Here is a 17,354-nt window from a genome sequence, read left to right on the forward strand (position 1 = left end):
TTTCTAATGGTATGTCACAGTAGGCATTTATAAATTAGAGGTGTTACGAAGGTGCCTTAAAAAACGCTTTCCAAGCCCTTCCAAAACGCGCCCTCGGGCTCAAGGGAGTGCTCCCAGCCTGGGCCAGCCTGGCAGAGGTGTTCGCGGAGCGCAGCTGCGATGGGAGCTCCCCCGTGCCGCGGCTCGGTGACGGTCAGAGTCCCGGGCAGCCTGCGGCTTACAGGTGATGCGGGAACCACCTGTGGGCTCCCGCACAGCAGCGCGGGGGGCCAGCCCAGCCCTGCCGGACTCTCGCTCGGGGCTTTCTCCGCGGCCGCCCCCTCTCCCGAGCCAGCCCGGGGCGCAGGTGCCGGCTCAGCCCCGCTGCGGCAGGAGGAGCCCGGGGGAGCCCGGCGGGGCAGCGAGTCGAGACGGAGCCTTCCCCCGGCCGGCGGGTGAGGAAGGAAGGGGTCGAGGCGGCGCCTCCGCGGGCGAGCGCCCGGAGCCCCGCGCCGAGCCCGCCCCGCGCCGCGCGGGTGGCGGGGGAGGCGCCGCCGCCGAGGCGGGGCCCCGCTCCCGCTCCGCTCCCGCTCTCTCCTGCTCCGCTCCGCCGCGCCCGGCCCCGCTCCCGCTCCTCTCCTGCTCCGCTCCGCCGCGGCCCCGCTCCGGCTCCCGCCGCCCCGGCGCGGCGGTGCTGCCGCGCTTTCCCGCCGCGGCTCCGGGCGCCTCCCGCCTCCAAGCATGGACGTGAGGAGAGTGGAGAGCATCTCGGCGCAGCTGGAGGAGGCCAGCTCCACAGGCGGTAGGACGCGGGCAGCGCGAGAACGCGATGCTGCTCCTCGGAATTATTTGGGGGTCTCGCCCCACACCTTCGAGCAGCAAGTCTGGCAACTTGGCGCGGGGCGGGGAGGGGGGAGCTGCCTGCCTGGGGTAAACGCACCTGTGCAGTCGGGGCAAATGTGTGCGTGTGCCTATAGGGACAGTAAGCAAACGCTTAATACCTGGGATCTCGGGCTAAGAAGCTCTCAGGGCTTTGCGAATCCCGCCCTAAGATGCCTGCTCTGACCTAGCTGGTACTTTTGCCTTTGCTGAAATGACTTAGGGCTGGGTATGAACCTCCTGGGCAAACCATGCACAGTTCCCAACTCCCAGGAGGTAATTTTGGTCAATCCCACTTACACCTCCCTGCTTTGGTCTCCATTGTACCTTTCTGATGCTTAAGTGACAACTATTTGATGGAGACCAGTTTCTTCCGGTAAGCCAAAGGCTGTGTGGTGCCTTTCTCTTCTCTGTATCTCAAATTGCAGTTGCACATTCACCTGAGAAAGGAGAACTTGAATTTTAGGGAAGGAGAGAAAGCATGCTTTGCTGTCCTTCACGGTGATTGTGACTCCTGGAGTGTTAAGAGTTTTTTCCCAGTTATTTAGAAATTAATCTGCTTGAGTGCAATGTGTAAGAGGATGTTGTGGAGGAAGGTGTTCGTTTCAAGGTATCTGGTTAAGCAGAAGCTGGTTGGACAATTAATGAAAAACTTTGCAAAACAGTACTGCAAAACAGGCAATCAAAACCAGGAAAAACTTGTTTTCTTGTAAAAGGTGGAAAACTATTTCATGATTCTTGCTGTGTAGCTAGATTTCTTATAAACTCTGTGATGCCAGTGTAGAAGAGCAGCCTTACCAACAAGTTACTTGAAAGACACATTGTAATCCCACCCTTTGCTTGATTTCTGATGCTTCAGGATCACCTAAAAGAGGTTCACAGCCACGTGTTCTCTGTTGGATTGTACTTGATTTTTCTCTTTCCTTAATGTCCCAGCTTTTTTAGTGTGTTAGGGTGCGTAGCCCTTCAGATAAGATACTAGAACATTTACTTTGGGGATAGGGAACTTTTTGTAATTGACTGTGCTATCAGGCTATCAGCTCAATTGTTTACTTAGTCGTTATGGGTATCCAACAAGGGCATAGCCACCTAAATGTTGTGATACTTCTCACTGCTTTCCAGATCCAAGCCCCCAATTAACCCCCTGTAATTAAGGCTCTTCCGCAAGTTGTAATTAAGGCTCTTCACGTACCACTGTCACCCTTACAGCTCTAGTCTGTTAGAGGTCTGAAAGTCAAACTGCTTTTCGGTTAAACATACATCATGAGAGACAAACAGTGGGCAGGCTCTTAGCTACCTGTGCAACCACCATGCAGGACTGTTCAGGCTATACAGAACAGGTCATAATTTAGACACAATGGATTTGCACAGCTGCTGTTGAGGAATTATTTGGTTTATGGATCATTATTATAGGTGTTGAAGCATAAAGAGAGTTTAGAGCTTACTATTTTTTCTTATAGGTATAGTTAGCAGTAACAGTATCCATAAAAAAACTGGGGAAATATGATCTTAATCCATGTCATGCAAGTAATATAAAATAGAAATATGGTATTTTTACAGTTGAGCTTCACATTAGATGTGTTGTCCATTTTGGTTCTCTTAATATACAAGCCCAATAACTGTTAGAAATTAATGACAGCTTTATTTCATTTTAAGCTTGCAATGTTGAGAGGCATTAAGATACACTTTTGCACTGTTTTAGAATAAAACCCAAAATCTGACTGAAACCTGAGTTACTGTAGGAAAAACATTTCTTGAAAATAAGTTCTTATGCTAGAAGAATAACATGGAAAGATAACAATGACAGAGCTGAAAGGAAATACCTCCTTTCTTTTGGAGAATGACACACATTAGATCACCACTCAACTTATATCTCATCACTAGCTTGATGTGATGTGAAGCTAACAAGTGTCTAGCTTCACTCCTCTGGGCTTCCTCCTTTCGTAAGAGAGCTCATTTATGTTCATCATTCCACAATTTTGGCTCTTTTTCATCTAAACTTCTCTCTCCTCTCTCTCTTCCTCTCTCCCTCCAGGCTCCTAAACTTTCAACTCATTTTCAGTACCACCAGCATTTCCGAGGGTACCTGTCTGTTGGATTTTTAATAAGGAAGCATTAGGTGGATTTTTTTCTCAAATAGAATCAATGTTTAAAATGTTAGTTGGTTTTAAATGGTAATGTCTACAATAGAGTTGTTACAGGGATTTGATGCTAGTGTACGAGAGCCAGAAAATGAAACCAAAGAAAGTGTGACTGTTCCTCAATTTAATTTTTCCAAATGAAATGAAGCCTAAATAACACACAGGCAGATTAAATGATGAAAATTAATAATGAAAAAGACAACATTTTCTACCATTTAAACAGGTAAGAACTCCACCTCCCTTCAGCTGCTCTTCCCCTTACATTTACTCTTACAAGTTGCAGAGCATCTTTTAATTCAAGGGCATTCAAGTTAATGTCAATTGGAGCACCACTGAGAGTTGTTGAAGTAACAGAATGTGTCCGCTCTTAAATACTGAGCCATTGTAAGGATGAACTGTTTCATCCCCCCTGCCCCATGAAATAGTCTTTATCAATGAGATAGCTGCATTTGTGCTAGTGATAGCCAAAACTCATCTGCTGCAGGGTAAAGGCATGCAGTGTCTTTGCAAAATGTGAAGAGCAGAGGGAGATTATCAGTAAAAGTTTGTGTGGGTAAGAACAAGTTTAATCACAAAATGTCCCATGGGTTCAATATCTAGGACAAACTTAAGCTGTTGGGAATACAAATATGAATAAGACTTTATCACAGCAACTGGTTGCTTTGCTTTGGAGTGTGATGAATTCAGAATGGGGATTGTGCTGACCAATATACCCATCCTTATTCAAACAATAGAAATGTTTACAAAAGCCACGGTGTCGTTTATGACAAGTTTTGAAGATTTTCTCTGATTAGACAGGGCAGTCACAAATTTTTCATGTCAGGAAAGAGGCTGTAATCTCTACATCGTGCACAGAAGATAGACCAAGGAGTACTATTAAAAAGTGTTTATCCAACTTCAGGTTTACTTAGAGTGAAGTATTCTGTGCCACACCTCTGAGGGATTCTTGTGCAATAGTGCTCACGTTTGCTTTTAGTGAAGGACTTACTCTTGTTGTTTGAGGCATTCTTAGAAGACAAGGGAAGCAGTGCTAAAAAGGACAAGGAATTACGTGTTGAAAAAGCTGAAAATAGAAATTTAGGAAAGGGGATGCTAAGAAAAATCATGAAAGTGATTAAAAAATATCACGGAAAACAATTACAGGAAAAAAGAAAAGGTGGGAGGAAGGAAAGAAGGAAACAGCTTTTGTATCTCACACCTTGAGACACAAAATTGATTATGTATTGGTGGTATGTCTTGGACCAATTTCTTTATATCCCATTTAGGATTCATCTAACACCATGAAAAACAGGCAGTGACTATCCCAGTGATTTCCATCACTACTCATATCAGCGTGAAAGCTGTCAGGAAAGATAGGGTGTCAAAGTCTAGGAGCTCCATCCAAAGAACATGCTGTCAGTCAAAACTCAGTGTCATGTTTTTACTAATGATCTCTTTTCTCTAAACACTCTTTATCATTGGACGCTTTCAAGATTCATGTGGACAGGGTGCTGGACCATCTTGTCTAGACTAGCATTTCTGTGCTAGAAATGCTGCTTTCAAATGCCACATTTTTTTGTGTGAAATCTGCAAATACACAAGGGAAGGAATAAATTAAATGGACTCGTGATCTAAGAAAGGAGGTATATGTATCATGCACTTGCAAATAGATGCAAATATTTTAAGTTTAAAATATACATTCTGCTCCTGCAGGGTGGGAGAACCGTCTGCTCCAAAAGCCTCTGCATAAAGTTTGGATTCTGCCTCCATTTCCGATTCCTCTATTCAGTGAGCGTGTAAAGAAGTGCAAAATTCTAGTATAGAGTCATATTTGACCTAAATGCTGAAAATACCTTGGCTTTCCATCAAAATCAGTTTTATATCATGTAAATATAAATTTTCACAAAATACAGCTTTCTTATTCATTATTCTGTGTTTCAGGGTCAGAAACCCACGATCAGAGAGTTGATATATAAATAACTGAACATCTGGACAAGTTTCAGGTATATTTGGCTTAGAGAACTGATGCTTCCCAGGTGTTTTTAGACATTATAAAATATATAGAGGCAGATATGGTATCTAGCAGTTAGCTTAGTCATCAAAGTATCTAGTGTGTGTCATGAAAAGCTTTTACAGTGTATCAGATAAGCACTTAGGACTTCTGCTTTGGGTTGGAGCTGAATATTTGATCCATGCAGCATTCAGCTGTAATCTAGCCCATCTCAGCCTCTCAGTTTGCCATTGTGATTTATTCGTAATCTTTGGCACTTGAAAAAGAAAGTATCTAAAAATACAACAACGCCTGATTGCTTCACTCTTTCACAGATATATGCATTACTGCCAGGCTGTCCTACTATCCTCCCTCCACCCCCTCCCCAATTCTGCTTGTCCTCTCTTTCCTTCAAGCACCAAAATAGACTGTATTTGAAATCTTCCTTGCCAAACAAATGCTGGCCATTTGTTGTCTCCTATTAGCAGAGGCCATTACTCCTATTTGAGATGAGAGACAAAACATTGGCACAAGGTTGTGGTCTTGGACGTCAAGAAGCCAAAAGCAATTTTTCAGTAGTTGTAGTCAATATAGTCTGAACCAAGTGGAATTCTCTTCTTTATTAGCACACACTTTAATTAATAGGCTTGAGCCTATTCTGGGACATAAGGAGTGCGGATATCAAAGCCTTCATTCTTTGGAGCACAGTGTGGCAGTGCAGGTGGAGATAGTTAATAGTGAGGTTAATGAGATAGTTCATCTCTGTGTTTGGCCTGAACTATAATGTGTGGCTGCATCAAAAGGAAATGAACAAAAGGTTGACATAGGCATTAGTTTTTTTGACAGTAGTTGTCTTTTCAGAATCCTGGTTTCTCTGGCAAGATCTTTGCTTGTTATTGCTTTGATGGCTAGGTAGTATTTGGTCTGGATTTCCCACTGAGTACACCAGGTGGAATGTGGAAGAGAAGCAAAAGTGTATGGAATATATGTTTTTGAAGTCTATATAACTGTGGAAAGCATGGAATCCAGTTATTTTGTGGTGTTCTTAATACAATTACAAAATAATAATTACAGAAGGCTTGGGATCATAGATCATAGTTTGACATTTTTTTCACTTTATTTTCCATTCTCACACTCTACAGGAGAGATCATTTCTGTGTTATCACCTTCATGCATGCAGCAGCAGATGAGGTTGGGCTCCAGACTTGCTTTTATGAATTTGGGAGATCTGTAGACAGCTATAAACTGGCAGCAGTTTAAAGTATGGGGTTGGGTTGAAAGTATATTGAATCCATTCACCTCTAAGAATAAACCCAAACTCAGAATCTGAACACATACTGTGTTTTATTTCTGGCAGCCCAGCAGAGACTTAATATGATATTAAAAGGACTTTTCTGTAAGAATATAGTGTTTCTCTTTTATATTCTTTTTCACCTGTAAAACAAATTTCTTTAGAGGTGCAGTTTATAGCTGTGATCCCCTGTTGTATGTTTATAATTTATACTGCAGCAACACAAACAGTGGTATAAAAGTTATAGGTGCTTATGTGTCTACTGGAGAAATGAACTACAGGTGGAAGGCATGATAATAGGGAATTTTAAAATATAAACACTTTGCCCTGTTAAAAACAATGATTCACATTTAAATGTTTGGATTTTATGATAGGAGAAAATATCTTTGTTTGTATACGAGGTGTATTTCAGCAAATAATGCGTAATCCCCAAGCACAGTTAAATGCCCAGCACTGTACAGCACATTCCAGCAGTATGCCACAAAGTGACTAAGTGGGGACAGCTTAGAAAGAGTTATTCCAGTTTAAAGGCTTTGACTGTTCTAAGACACAGACTGCAAGGTTGTTGCTCTGTTTCATGCAGTCAGTAAGAAAGGGTTTGCTATTTTAATGATAGGAAAAAAGACCAATTTTGCTGATACGTTTTCTTATTCTCACAATTTTCAGTTATCTTTCCAGCAGAGAGAATTTTGATGAATATCGCTGTAGTCATTAGGCTCTAGTATAGCAAATCTTCTCATTATTTTTGAATCAAAATTTTGTTAATAAGCCAGAAGAAACATTTAGGATTTATTAGAAAGGTAGACAGTAGCCATAAAGTGTGATGATGGGTCGCAGTGGAAACAACCAGAACAGCATTTCATCACAGTAAGTCGTCTGATTATCAGGACTATTCCTAAACCCTTTCATACCTGTGGAAATAATTGCAATGAATAAGGATTTTTCATTTTTAAAATTAAATGTAGTTATTTGACTTAGAACTTTTTATTATAATATTCAATGTAATGTCATTAAAACACATTGAAAGACAACATTGTGCCAAACAAAGGGTAAACATTATATGAAGAAAAGATCTATTCTAAATGGACAATATCCTAAATACTTGAAGTAAGTTGGAAAGGAGGAAGAAGTTTGATTTTTTTTTTTAAATTTTAACATACTTATGTGATACAACTTGAAATTATGATCTTTTGAAAGTCACACTCTATATAACATCTGTGAGATACAAGCATTATTGTAAATGAACATTGAGGTTTGGAATTTTGTAATACGTAGAGATGTCTGTGTACATGCTAAATACCATAAATTAACAATCTATAATCATATTATCAAAGTACCTGGGCCAGTACTACCATAATGCTTTTTTTTTTTTTCATGAATGTTGCAGCTACAGTTTCAAAGAATACCCTAGAAAGGACTGACCTTTTTTGAGACTGTTTGTTTTATTGTGCCAAAGCATGTTGCATCAGCCACTCCTTGGCGTTTTACAGCAGCAGGTGCTCCCTCCATGTCCAGGTGCTAAGATGGTCCAGGGAACCCCCACTGCTGGCAGGAATATCCTTGGCTGTGTGCATGTGGTTTCCCAGTGCAGATGGTTGTTGGGAGAATGAAAAGTATGCTGTGGAATTACAGTCCCTGCCTGAGCAGTTAAAAGAAAGAAGAGGATAGAGATCAAGGAATGCCGTTCATGTGTGGGGCTTCAGTGGTGTCTGAGCAAGTGGACTTGAGGATCTGCTGTTCTGTTGCCTTTAGGTGGAGATAATTGAATCCTGTTTATCTTAAAATAAGTAGGAGAAAAATCCTTAAAGAATATAATATATAAATAATATAAAAGAATATAATATAAAATAATATAAAAGACGTATATCAAGGGGACCCAACCACAGAATCATGTTTTGCTTCACTGTGTGCTGTTAGCAGTATGATAGGTGCTTCCTCAAATCACCATAGGTCTTGAGTTTTGACAGTGTAGGTGGTTTTAACCAGGTGATACCAGCTGTCCTTAATCATTCTGACTACACTCTTTCTATTCTGTGTATTATTTTCCATGTTGATTTATGGACATTTGAGGTTATTTTGTTGTGCTCTCTGGTGCAGCATAATAAAAAGTATCACCGGTTGTAATGCTGTCAACAGAGAAAGATAAATCCAGACTGTTTGTTCCAGGTGTTTTGTGCTGGCAGCATCCACCTGCTGGTAACTGAGACAAGTACACATTAAAGTTCATTGTTATTTTTAAAAAGATGCTGTAATTGACATACACACACTGCCTCTTAGGTGCTGCCCTGATTTCTGCACAGCCAGGATCTGCAGTTTACCAAATCCAAGATGCCTAAGGAAAAAAATATAATAAAACAAAGTAGATATGCAAGTTGTGAGGATGTGCAGATACGGAGAATTTCATGCTGTTGTTTCAGTAACTAGGTCTACTTTATATACTGTGTCATTCTTTGATCTTTATGATGGTGATGAAGTGGGGTTTTCCTGTTTTGCTTTTTGAAATATGCAACATTGTGCAGTCATCTCCCAGAACTGGGAAAATGAGCCACTTCTGTGGCTGGGATCTGTCATTGTTTGCTTCAGAGCTATTGATTCCAGTCTCTGTCTCTACGACTATGAATTTGTTTCTCTACATGGGAGATGGGAAAGAGGAGGTCAAAGAGCAGGATGGTTTGGTGGATAGATGGTAGGTTTTGCCCTTTCTGCCTTCTATTACATGGTGATGAAGATTCTCTTTGCAGGAGATTGACACCTCCAACTCTTTCAGGCAATGGCTCCTGCTTCTCCCTCTCCTTGTCACTTAGAAGGTACATGTGAACCCCTCTGCTAAATGAGCACTTTCTCACCTGTTTTGTATAATCTTTTTCCTCGGATGGATGGATGTCATTTTGAGGTTATGCACTTCTTTCTAGGCTGATTGATTGTCAATGAAAGGAGAGGAGAGGAGGTGATGCCTCCAGTGTAATTGGTGGGTCTCTAATGCATGTTTTATATAAAATGAAGTTCTGATAGACTTGGAGGAAAAATAGTAAGTAGAGGTTAAGGTGAGGAGGAAACAGATATGACTGAGGGTATAATGACCTAGTTCTTTACATTGCATATCTGATGTCAAGTTTCCCCCCTAGTACATTAAATCTTTATTAAAAATATGAACTAGCAGGACTTAAAATTATACAGATTCATACTTAAATATCTTGCTTAATTACTTAACTTTCAGGGTTGAACAGCATTTAGACATTATTTAGACTCAAAAATCTTTGTGTCAGTTATACCTTTTGTTTGCATTCAGCTAATTTTCTGATAATAAAATAGAGTGAAGCAATTTTGTATTTCAACATAAACTTATAAAGATCACTTCCTATATCTAAGGTCTTCTTAAGAAGCAGTAACTTTTCTCTTTCCTAAAGGTATGGAAGGTGTTCACCTAAACCTAATGTATTCAAAAAAACAAACCTCTACTCATAATTTAACTGTATGTTTTACTTTACTGCCTATGCTTAGAAAAAAGCAAGAACATTTTGACCTGTTCAGAGTGGAATGTAAAACTATCTAAAAGGTGTCAGTAAATTTCTAATATCTTATTAAATGATGTTTTATCAGCAGTCACTTTAATCAACAGCACTTAAATTGCTACTAGGCAGTCTATTAGGACATTTTCAATTAAAGAATTCAGAAGAAAGTAGGCTTTTTTGTACATGTTTTTCTTTTCAAGAACCCAAAACATTAATGATGTGTTTTCATGTAAGCTGCCTCACAAAGAATGTGTACAGAAATGCTGTCAGTTAAGAGACTGATTCCTCACTGGAAAAGAACAAGAAAAAGTTAATGGCATTATTAAAGCACTATTTGGTAAGTAGCAACTTACAGTGCTGTTTGTGTAGACAATATATTTTCCATTCTGCAGGTGTAGTGTTAGAATAAATGTGTATTCAATGGTAAACACAGAGTTCATTAGATGAACAGATACCAGTTTCTTGTTGTAATAATACTAAAACAATGGTTTCATGTTCCAGGAAGGCTGTGTATTGATTAAACCACCTTGCACTTAAGCAATTAATATAGATCTTTTGGATACATCAGTGCTTGTTTCATTACAATTAAAAGCCCTGATCTTGCCAGTACAGTGCAGTGTTTGCAACTGAGAATCATCCTGTTACACTTAAGAAAGGTACTTGCTCATCAGCGTTTGAACAGGTGACTTTAGTACATCAAATTCTGAAACCTATCACAAAGAAGGGAAGAAACAAAGCTTTTCTCTCTTCCTGCGTAGTCCATAATTTCATAAACCAAAAATGTGGCTGTAGAGGATACACAACTATATTGACAATACACCTTGTAATGTTAATGTAATCTTGCCATGCTCATATAATGGAAAGGAATAAGAGAACCAAATAGAGATATCTAAAGAGAGTCTGTTTACCTACTCAAAGTACTGGAGAATACTTCTAATTCGAAGCACCAAAACTGCAACTTCTAAGACTCACTTAGAATTTGCTTTCTAGGAAATAAAAGTTGTTAAGGGAATGCTGAGATTTTTGTGTAATATTTTCATTTGAGAAACTTGTAATTTTATAAAATATCCCAACACTACTATAAAGTTGTGAATTTTCTGGCTGAGGACAAAATAAATAGGCATATACTCAGTCAAGTTTCTATGTTTATATTTGTCTCTGAATGCTAGGCAGACAGTGACTAACTGGGCTGACTACATACAACTGTATGTAATCCAGACAGCCTACTCAGGGCAGAAGGCTGATGCAAAATCCAGCTCAAAAATTCAGTTACATTGAATTTCATTTGTACTTTTCAGATAAAAGCAATAAAAAACATGGAATTGTTGAGAAATAGTTTGGAAGAAAAGTAGAGAAGTCTTCCTGTTTACCCAAGGCAGAATTCAAATACTTATGTGGTAGTTCAGATAGCTTTTTGTTTAACGTACTTACAGTTCTGGGTACTTCCTACTGGGTGCTCCATGACATTGCCACTTAATCTATTCCAGATTTTGTCTTTCCTGATACAAACTTTTTCCTAGTTCTAAAGTAAGCCTTCTGACATTTAAAGCCTGATACCCAAAATGGATAAAATATAGTACTGAATAGGACAAAACCATTATTTGGTATGTCTTAAATTTTTGTCTTGTTTATACTTCAATGTATGAACTAGTCTCCTTTCCACAGCAGCCTTACACCTGTCCTCAGCCTGTGATGTAAAATGTTCAGCAGTGGCAGACTTCCCAGATACACAGTTGTCACCTAAACAGTTTTTTTCCATTCTGTTTCTACAAGATAGATTATTCCTCTGGAAATTTACTTGATGTCTTGTACATTATCCTTTACAAATGATAGCTAATTTTTGAGTGTTGCTTTTCATCTTCTAAACTTGTTGGAAGTTTACTGACTACAGTGCTTGAAATTGGAGTATTAAAAGTAGGGTACAGATTCCAACTTAGTTTCAGGTGTTTCTGCTTCACATAAAGGAGAGATTCCAGCTTGCCCCTGTTGATGGTAATTCTTCCCATCCTAAAAGAGCTCTGTAGAAGTTACTGCTTCCATGGAGATGAGATCAGCAGCTCCCAGTTCCTCTTGAGTCTAAGGAGAATCACTGTATAATGAGTTACGTCCTTGCAGTGCACAAAGTTTTTACCTTTATATGAAGCAGCTCTCAAAAATTTGGGATAAGGTAGGAATCATTGTTTTGCTAGAAATAACAACCATTAACTTTCCCTCATTTCTATGGGAAGCTTGATGAAAGGCTGCAGGGAATCTCAAGGGCCTCCAGAAGTTCTCTTTTATAATCAGAACAGATATTCCAAATAAATAAAATACAGAAGCACAGCTTCAACCTGCACTGCTTTCCAGCTATTTATTGGATTTGGATCTTCAGAAAGAAAACTTTGTCAGTGACCTTTTTATGAACTCTATCTTTTCTAAGAATATTTTAGCTCTTAAACATTTGATATGCAGCATGAACTTCTTAGTTCTCTCTTCCATAAATAAAAACTGAAGACAGTTACTTTAAACAATTTTTTAACATGAAAAGTCAATGTCACTGGCAATAGCAAAGCTTTTGAAGTTTCAAACACTTCTTATTCAGATTATTTTTATCAGTGCTGTACCATCTCACACTTGATAAGATGTGCCTCCGCTTTTATGAGTGTCTTTACTAAATGTTATTATAATGATAAAATAGGGTGTGCTCATTTCTCTCTCATTTTTCAAGGCTGATGTATCTAGGAGGCTTTAATCAAGAAAGATGTCATATATTTTAACTATTATACCAGCTTAAGCCTTTCTAGTTGTGATTTTTGGTGTACATGCTCCAAAAGTATTTAACTTTTGTTCACTGCCTGATTAAAACCACCGTTAGAATGGCACTTGCATACAAACGACCATAGAGGATTTATTATCTGTCTCTTCCAAATGCATTTTTATAGTTTGATAGTTTAGGGATATGGTTCTTTAAGCTTGTAGTTCCAGGAGAGTTCTGTGATAACTGGTCTGTAGATGTTAATAAATTAAACTGTATGCTTGAATTCAGTTGTGAGATGTGATAAAGCTGTTTTAACGAGCCCAGGCAGAGACTTTTATCAGGCAGCCCTCTGGAGGCATGGAGCTGGTGCTCTGGCTTTAAAGCAATCAGCATTCCTTTCATTGGCTTTGCTGGGAAAATTCATTTGTTTTTAAAGTTTCGTTTTTACAACTTCTGCTCGTAGAGAAATCCCTCTGGCCTCCGTGGTGTGTAGGTAAAATTCACTGGCAGTGAAATCTCCTGAGGACGTGCTTGTTGACTGAGGCTTTATAACTACAGAGGGTGGAGTGGTCTGGCAGGAGCACACCCAAGCACCCTGAGCTCAGCTCTGCTGCTCTGTCCCACCAAGGACTGTAGAAAAAGTAGAACAGAATTTAATAAAATTCCTTATTATACTTCAACTTATTCCAGCTTGAGCTGTCAAAGATGTTAGCAAAAGAGCTGATTGATTTATTATCAGGTTTTTTTTACTCTGAGCAAAAATAGCATGTTGATGTTTAAAACAAAGTTTGTTATTTTCCCCCACCCCTCCCCACCTTCCCAAACTCTTTTTCCAGTGTCTGAGCATATGGTTTTCTCTAAGATCGATAGATCTTCTCTTGATGGGTAGATGGAGGCATTGAGACTAGATGTCACTGCTAGAGAGAGCATAGGCCAGTGAGGATACTGACCCTGCAAACTTGGGCTATCCCTGTGCACCACTACACTTGACCAGTCCAGATCTCCCCATGGAGGACATAATGTACCATATAGTACACTATAGTACACTTGATTTTTACATTAATATATAACATCATCTTCTTTTCTGTATACTTGGTGATTTCACACTGTTTTGATTTTGATCTTCGCTTAATTTGTTAGCATTCATCACAACTAGTATATTTTATACTAGGTGACATTGCGTGTCATTGTCTTCATGGCATTTATTCTCCCTTTAAATTTTATTTTAAGTGTTCTACAAGTATGTCAGGCTAGCATTGCCCTATTCCTTCAGAACAGTCTGGTTGACCTTAGCTGGAAATAAAGTGCACAGTGAGTTCTATTTGTTGTGTCTATTCCTGTATAACTTTTTATTAGTCTAATCATTACTCTTTTATTAAATTCCTAAGCCAGTAATCATGTGCCTTTGATAATACTGAGAAGGGGAGAACTACATTATTCTTGGATGATAGTTTCACAATGCTTTTTGATTAGAATTCTCACCATCTTAAAGTAAAATTACTGGACACTTTCTGAAGTCTTGAAGAATAATTCACAAGTGATAGAGAAATGAAATTGAGAAGTCTTAGTAGAAAAACAGTAACTTTGTCAGTCTATGAATTTGGGCTATGCCCAAATATGGGAAATAGTAGCTCAGAATAGCAGTGTGAAATGGGGTATATGAAAATGTGAAATAGGGTATGTGAAAATGAGTAATAGCGAATAAGAATTTTTACAGGGTTTCACTTCAGACTAGCTCTAGTCTAGTTGGATTGACTAAATGCCTACTAATATTTTTAGTGCATTAAGTGAGCTTCTGGAACACATCTACCCATTTACTTTCACCTAAAAGAATCCAAGTGCATTCCATGATGTGAACCATTAGGGGACTTCTGACAATATGTTCTTGATCTGAATGGAAAACCTAATATGTCCATATGTCAGCACTGTGGGAATTTTCCCATTCTCTGGGTCCCAGAAATTGTGTGAGTTTGTTGTAGCACTTTTTATCTCTTTTGCGGGATTCAAATGTGATCCTTTCTAGCTCAGGGAATTAATGGAGACTTGCTTAGGTACCATCCTAATATTTTAGGATTTACTATATTAATATCACCAAAATTGTGTCTTTTTAGAACCAAATTTTCTGTGAGAGATTTTCTTAACATCTAATCATGATCACTAAGCAGCAGCTTCACTGCACAGTAGCTGCTTCTCATTATCTGATAGCTGCTATCACTTGCTTGATTGACAATTTACAATTAATTCTTTTTGTGTGTACTCAGGCTGCTCATTTAGTAGTGACTGTAAAAGCACATGTGCAGAACATATTACAGAACTGCCATCAGTGAAATGCCTTCTTGAATAGGAAAATGTATATAGCTGTGTCAAAAATAAACACTGGAGATTTTAAAAGCAGAATACATATGATGTGTACTAGAGTTTCAGTGCTAGACTTGGTAAATACAGTCTTAGATTGGCTGTGTTGCAGGCAGTTCTGCTTCCTGATGCGGACACATCCTGGTAACTTCTTGTAATTTCTGTGTTTCAGGATGCAGTTGCTTGTCCAGAGAGAATATACAAAGTCAGTAAAAACCCAGAGAGAAAATTAAGTCAATAGCACCGCAAATAGTAGTTTGACTATTTGCGCAACGTTTGACTATTTTTATAAATTATGTTACTTCACATTAGTTTGTTATGGCACTAAAGTCAAAACTTTTAAAATACTGGGCCAAAGTACAGCTTGTTGAATGTTTTGAGACTGTTTTTAAGTTATTTTGGAGTTTGAATGTAGCCATTGGGTAGAGTTTTCTTGTGCACTATGGCTTTGAAGTCTAGTATTAGCACTGTTTGCTATAGAAATAGCCACAATGCCAAATTAACTTAATTTCATCTTTGCCATATTTTCAAGCTCAAAAACTACACCTTGCAATTTCTTGAATACGGACCAGATGACCTCTAAAGGTACCTCCCATTTCAACCATTCTGTGATGCTGGGACTGAAATGGACAAAATTTTTTTGGGAAGTGCACATTAATTGTAGTTAAATTTCTTGGGATACTTGAGGATTTTTCTTTGTATTTTCATCTTTGCTTACATTTCTATGCATAGTTTTTTATATAGAAGTTATTTCAGGGGTGGCTCTCAGAGAGGAGAAGAGAAACCGGATGAATATTTTTAAGCAAGTGGCAGGGAAGATTACAGTTATATATTAAATTGGGAGTGGTTCTGCAGTGCAAGATGCACTTAACCAGTAGTTCGTGGGTTGGAAATGAATGGTTTTAGGTGTTCAGCATTAAGTAATTCAGTTCTCAGCTAGAGCACTGCACAGACACACCAAAAAGTAGGTTTTTTTAATATATACTCCAAGATGTAGGCACTCGAGCATGACCTACCTGAAACTAATTTTGAGAATGAACTGCTGAGTTAATATAGTTTCCTTATTTGTTAAGACTTCTGCTAGTTTTGTACGCTTTAGAATAGGATCTATTCTTTTTGTCATTTCTCTAGAGCTCTTGATCTGTCTGTTCAACCTTGTTGGTCACCTGGTTTTTTGAAGATCCTTCAGAGGCCTAGGTGAGCATCAATAGCTGGAGATTTGAGCCATCAGTGTGGAAATGTTGGATCTGTACGCATATGTATGAAAGGAAACAAAAATAATTGCATTTTCTGTTTCACTGTGTCTGTGTGTATTGTACTTGATAGTGTTGTGCATCTATACTACCCCCAAAATGAACTGAGCAGTAATATAAAAATACTGGTGTAGGGTAAAATAAAGATACTGGGATTTGCAGAATTTTTCAAAACCTAAGGCTGGGATGCCTACTAAGCTGTCATCTTTTCCCAGGGAAAATGTAAACCAGATCAGGGGTTCTAGAGCTCTTTAGCATTTTTCACTTTAAGTGATTTTGAAAGTTTCCTATGTGTTATAGCCCACAGCAACAGCATCTAGATATTACATAATGACCCACTTAAGAAATGCAGTCAGATGCTGTAAGACTGTGCATTAACTTGCATAGAGAAGATGTCTCCAGTGAAGTCAAAGAATTTTGCAGTTACTAGTTCAACACAGCCTGTTTTATAAAGAAAAATATTTGGTGATTGTATCATACTATAAGCCAGAAAATTTTCTTCTTCATCTTTAGTTGAAAATACAGGAAATTTTCACCTAACCTGAACTTTTGTCTTTAGTGCTAGGTGGGATACCGATATCCTGATATGGTTTTGTGTCTGTTTTTTTATGCTGATGGGAAAAGGAACATTTGGTTCTTAAATTTTATTACTAAAAACTATTGTGTTAATGAAAAACACATTAAAATGTTTGAAGCAAAAGTATGAGCTGAAATGTTTGTACTTTTCAGACCTCTCTTCCTTGTAGACAAGGATGGTATTGCATAAGACTTGCTCATTCTTAAAACGTAGTATCAACTTAACATGGCTTGCAAGCATTTGTTACATGAGTAAAAATTAAGCAGAAAACCCCCAACACACAAATGTCCAACCTTTTAAATCTTTCCAAAGAGTTTCAATTTCAAATTTTGATTATCAGATTATATTTTGTGTTGAAAGCACATATAGGAAAATTATCCATTAGATTTTAGAAACTCATGGGAGTTTAAAAGGAGTTTAATACTCTAAGATGGTTCTGATGGGCACATTAGCGCTCTAACAATTCTGAAGGCAAGGTAGGCTTTAATGGATACCTTCAGACCTGCATGTCCTATACTAGAGACTTCAGTGAGACATTTGGTCAAAGCATCTTTCCGTGCTGAAAATATATTCTATTAGAACTTGTCAATACTGTACCAGTTATTTTAGTAGAGAGAAGATATATATTCAGTCAGTTCAATCAACAGTTAAAAAAAAAAGA

General features: G+C 38.6%; 1 protein-coding gene across 2 annotated transcripts in view; it reads left to right on the top strand.

Moving 5' to 3' along the window:
- The first annotated feature begins 603 nt into the window (after positions 1 to 603).
- The window catches only part of KCNIP4 (potassium voltage-gated channel interacting protein 4), a 405,894-nt gene continuing 389,143 nt past the window's right edge, over positions 604 to 17,354 (top strand). For both annotated transcript variants that reach the window (XM_064653109.1, XM_064653114.1), the window contains exon 1: positions 604 to 781. In XM_064653109.1, the coding sequence (XP_064509179.1) occupies positions 721 to 781 (61 nt within the window). In that variant the 5' untranslated portion in view covers positions 604 to 720. The remainder of the gene's footprint in view (positions 782 to 17,354) is intronic.

Source organism: Pseudopipra pipra, chromosome 4 (genome assembly GCF_036250125.1).
Source record: "Pseudopipra pipra isolate bDixPip1 chromosome 4, bDixPip1.hap1, whole genome shotgun sequence".
Lineage (NCBI taxonomy): Eukaryota > Metazoa > Chordata > Aves > Passeriformes > Pipridae > Pseudopipra > Pseudopipra pipra.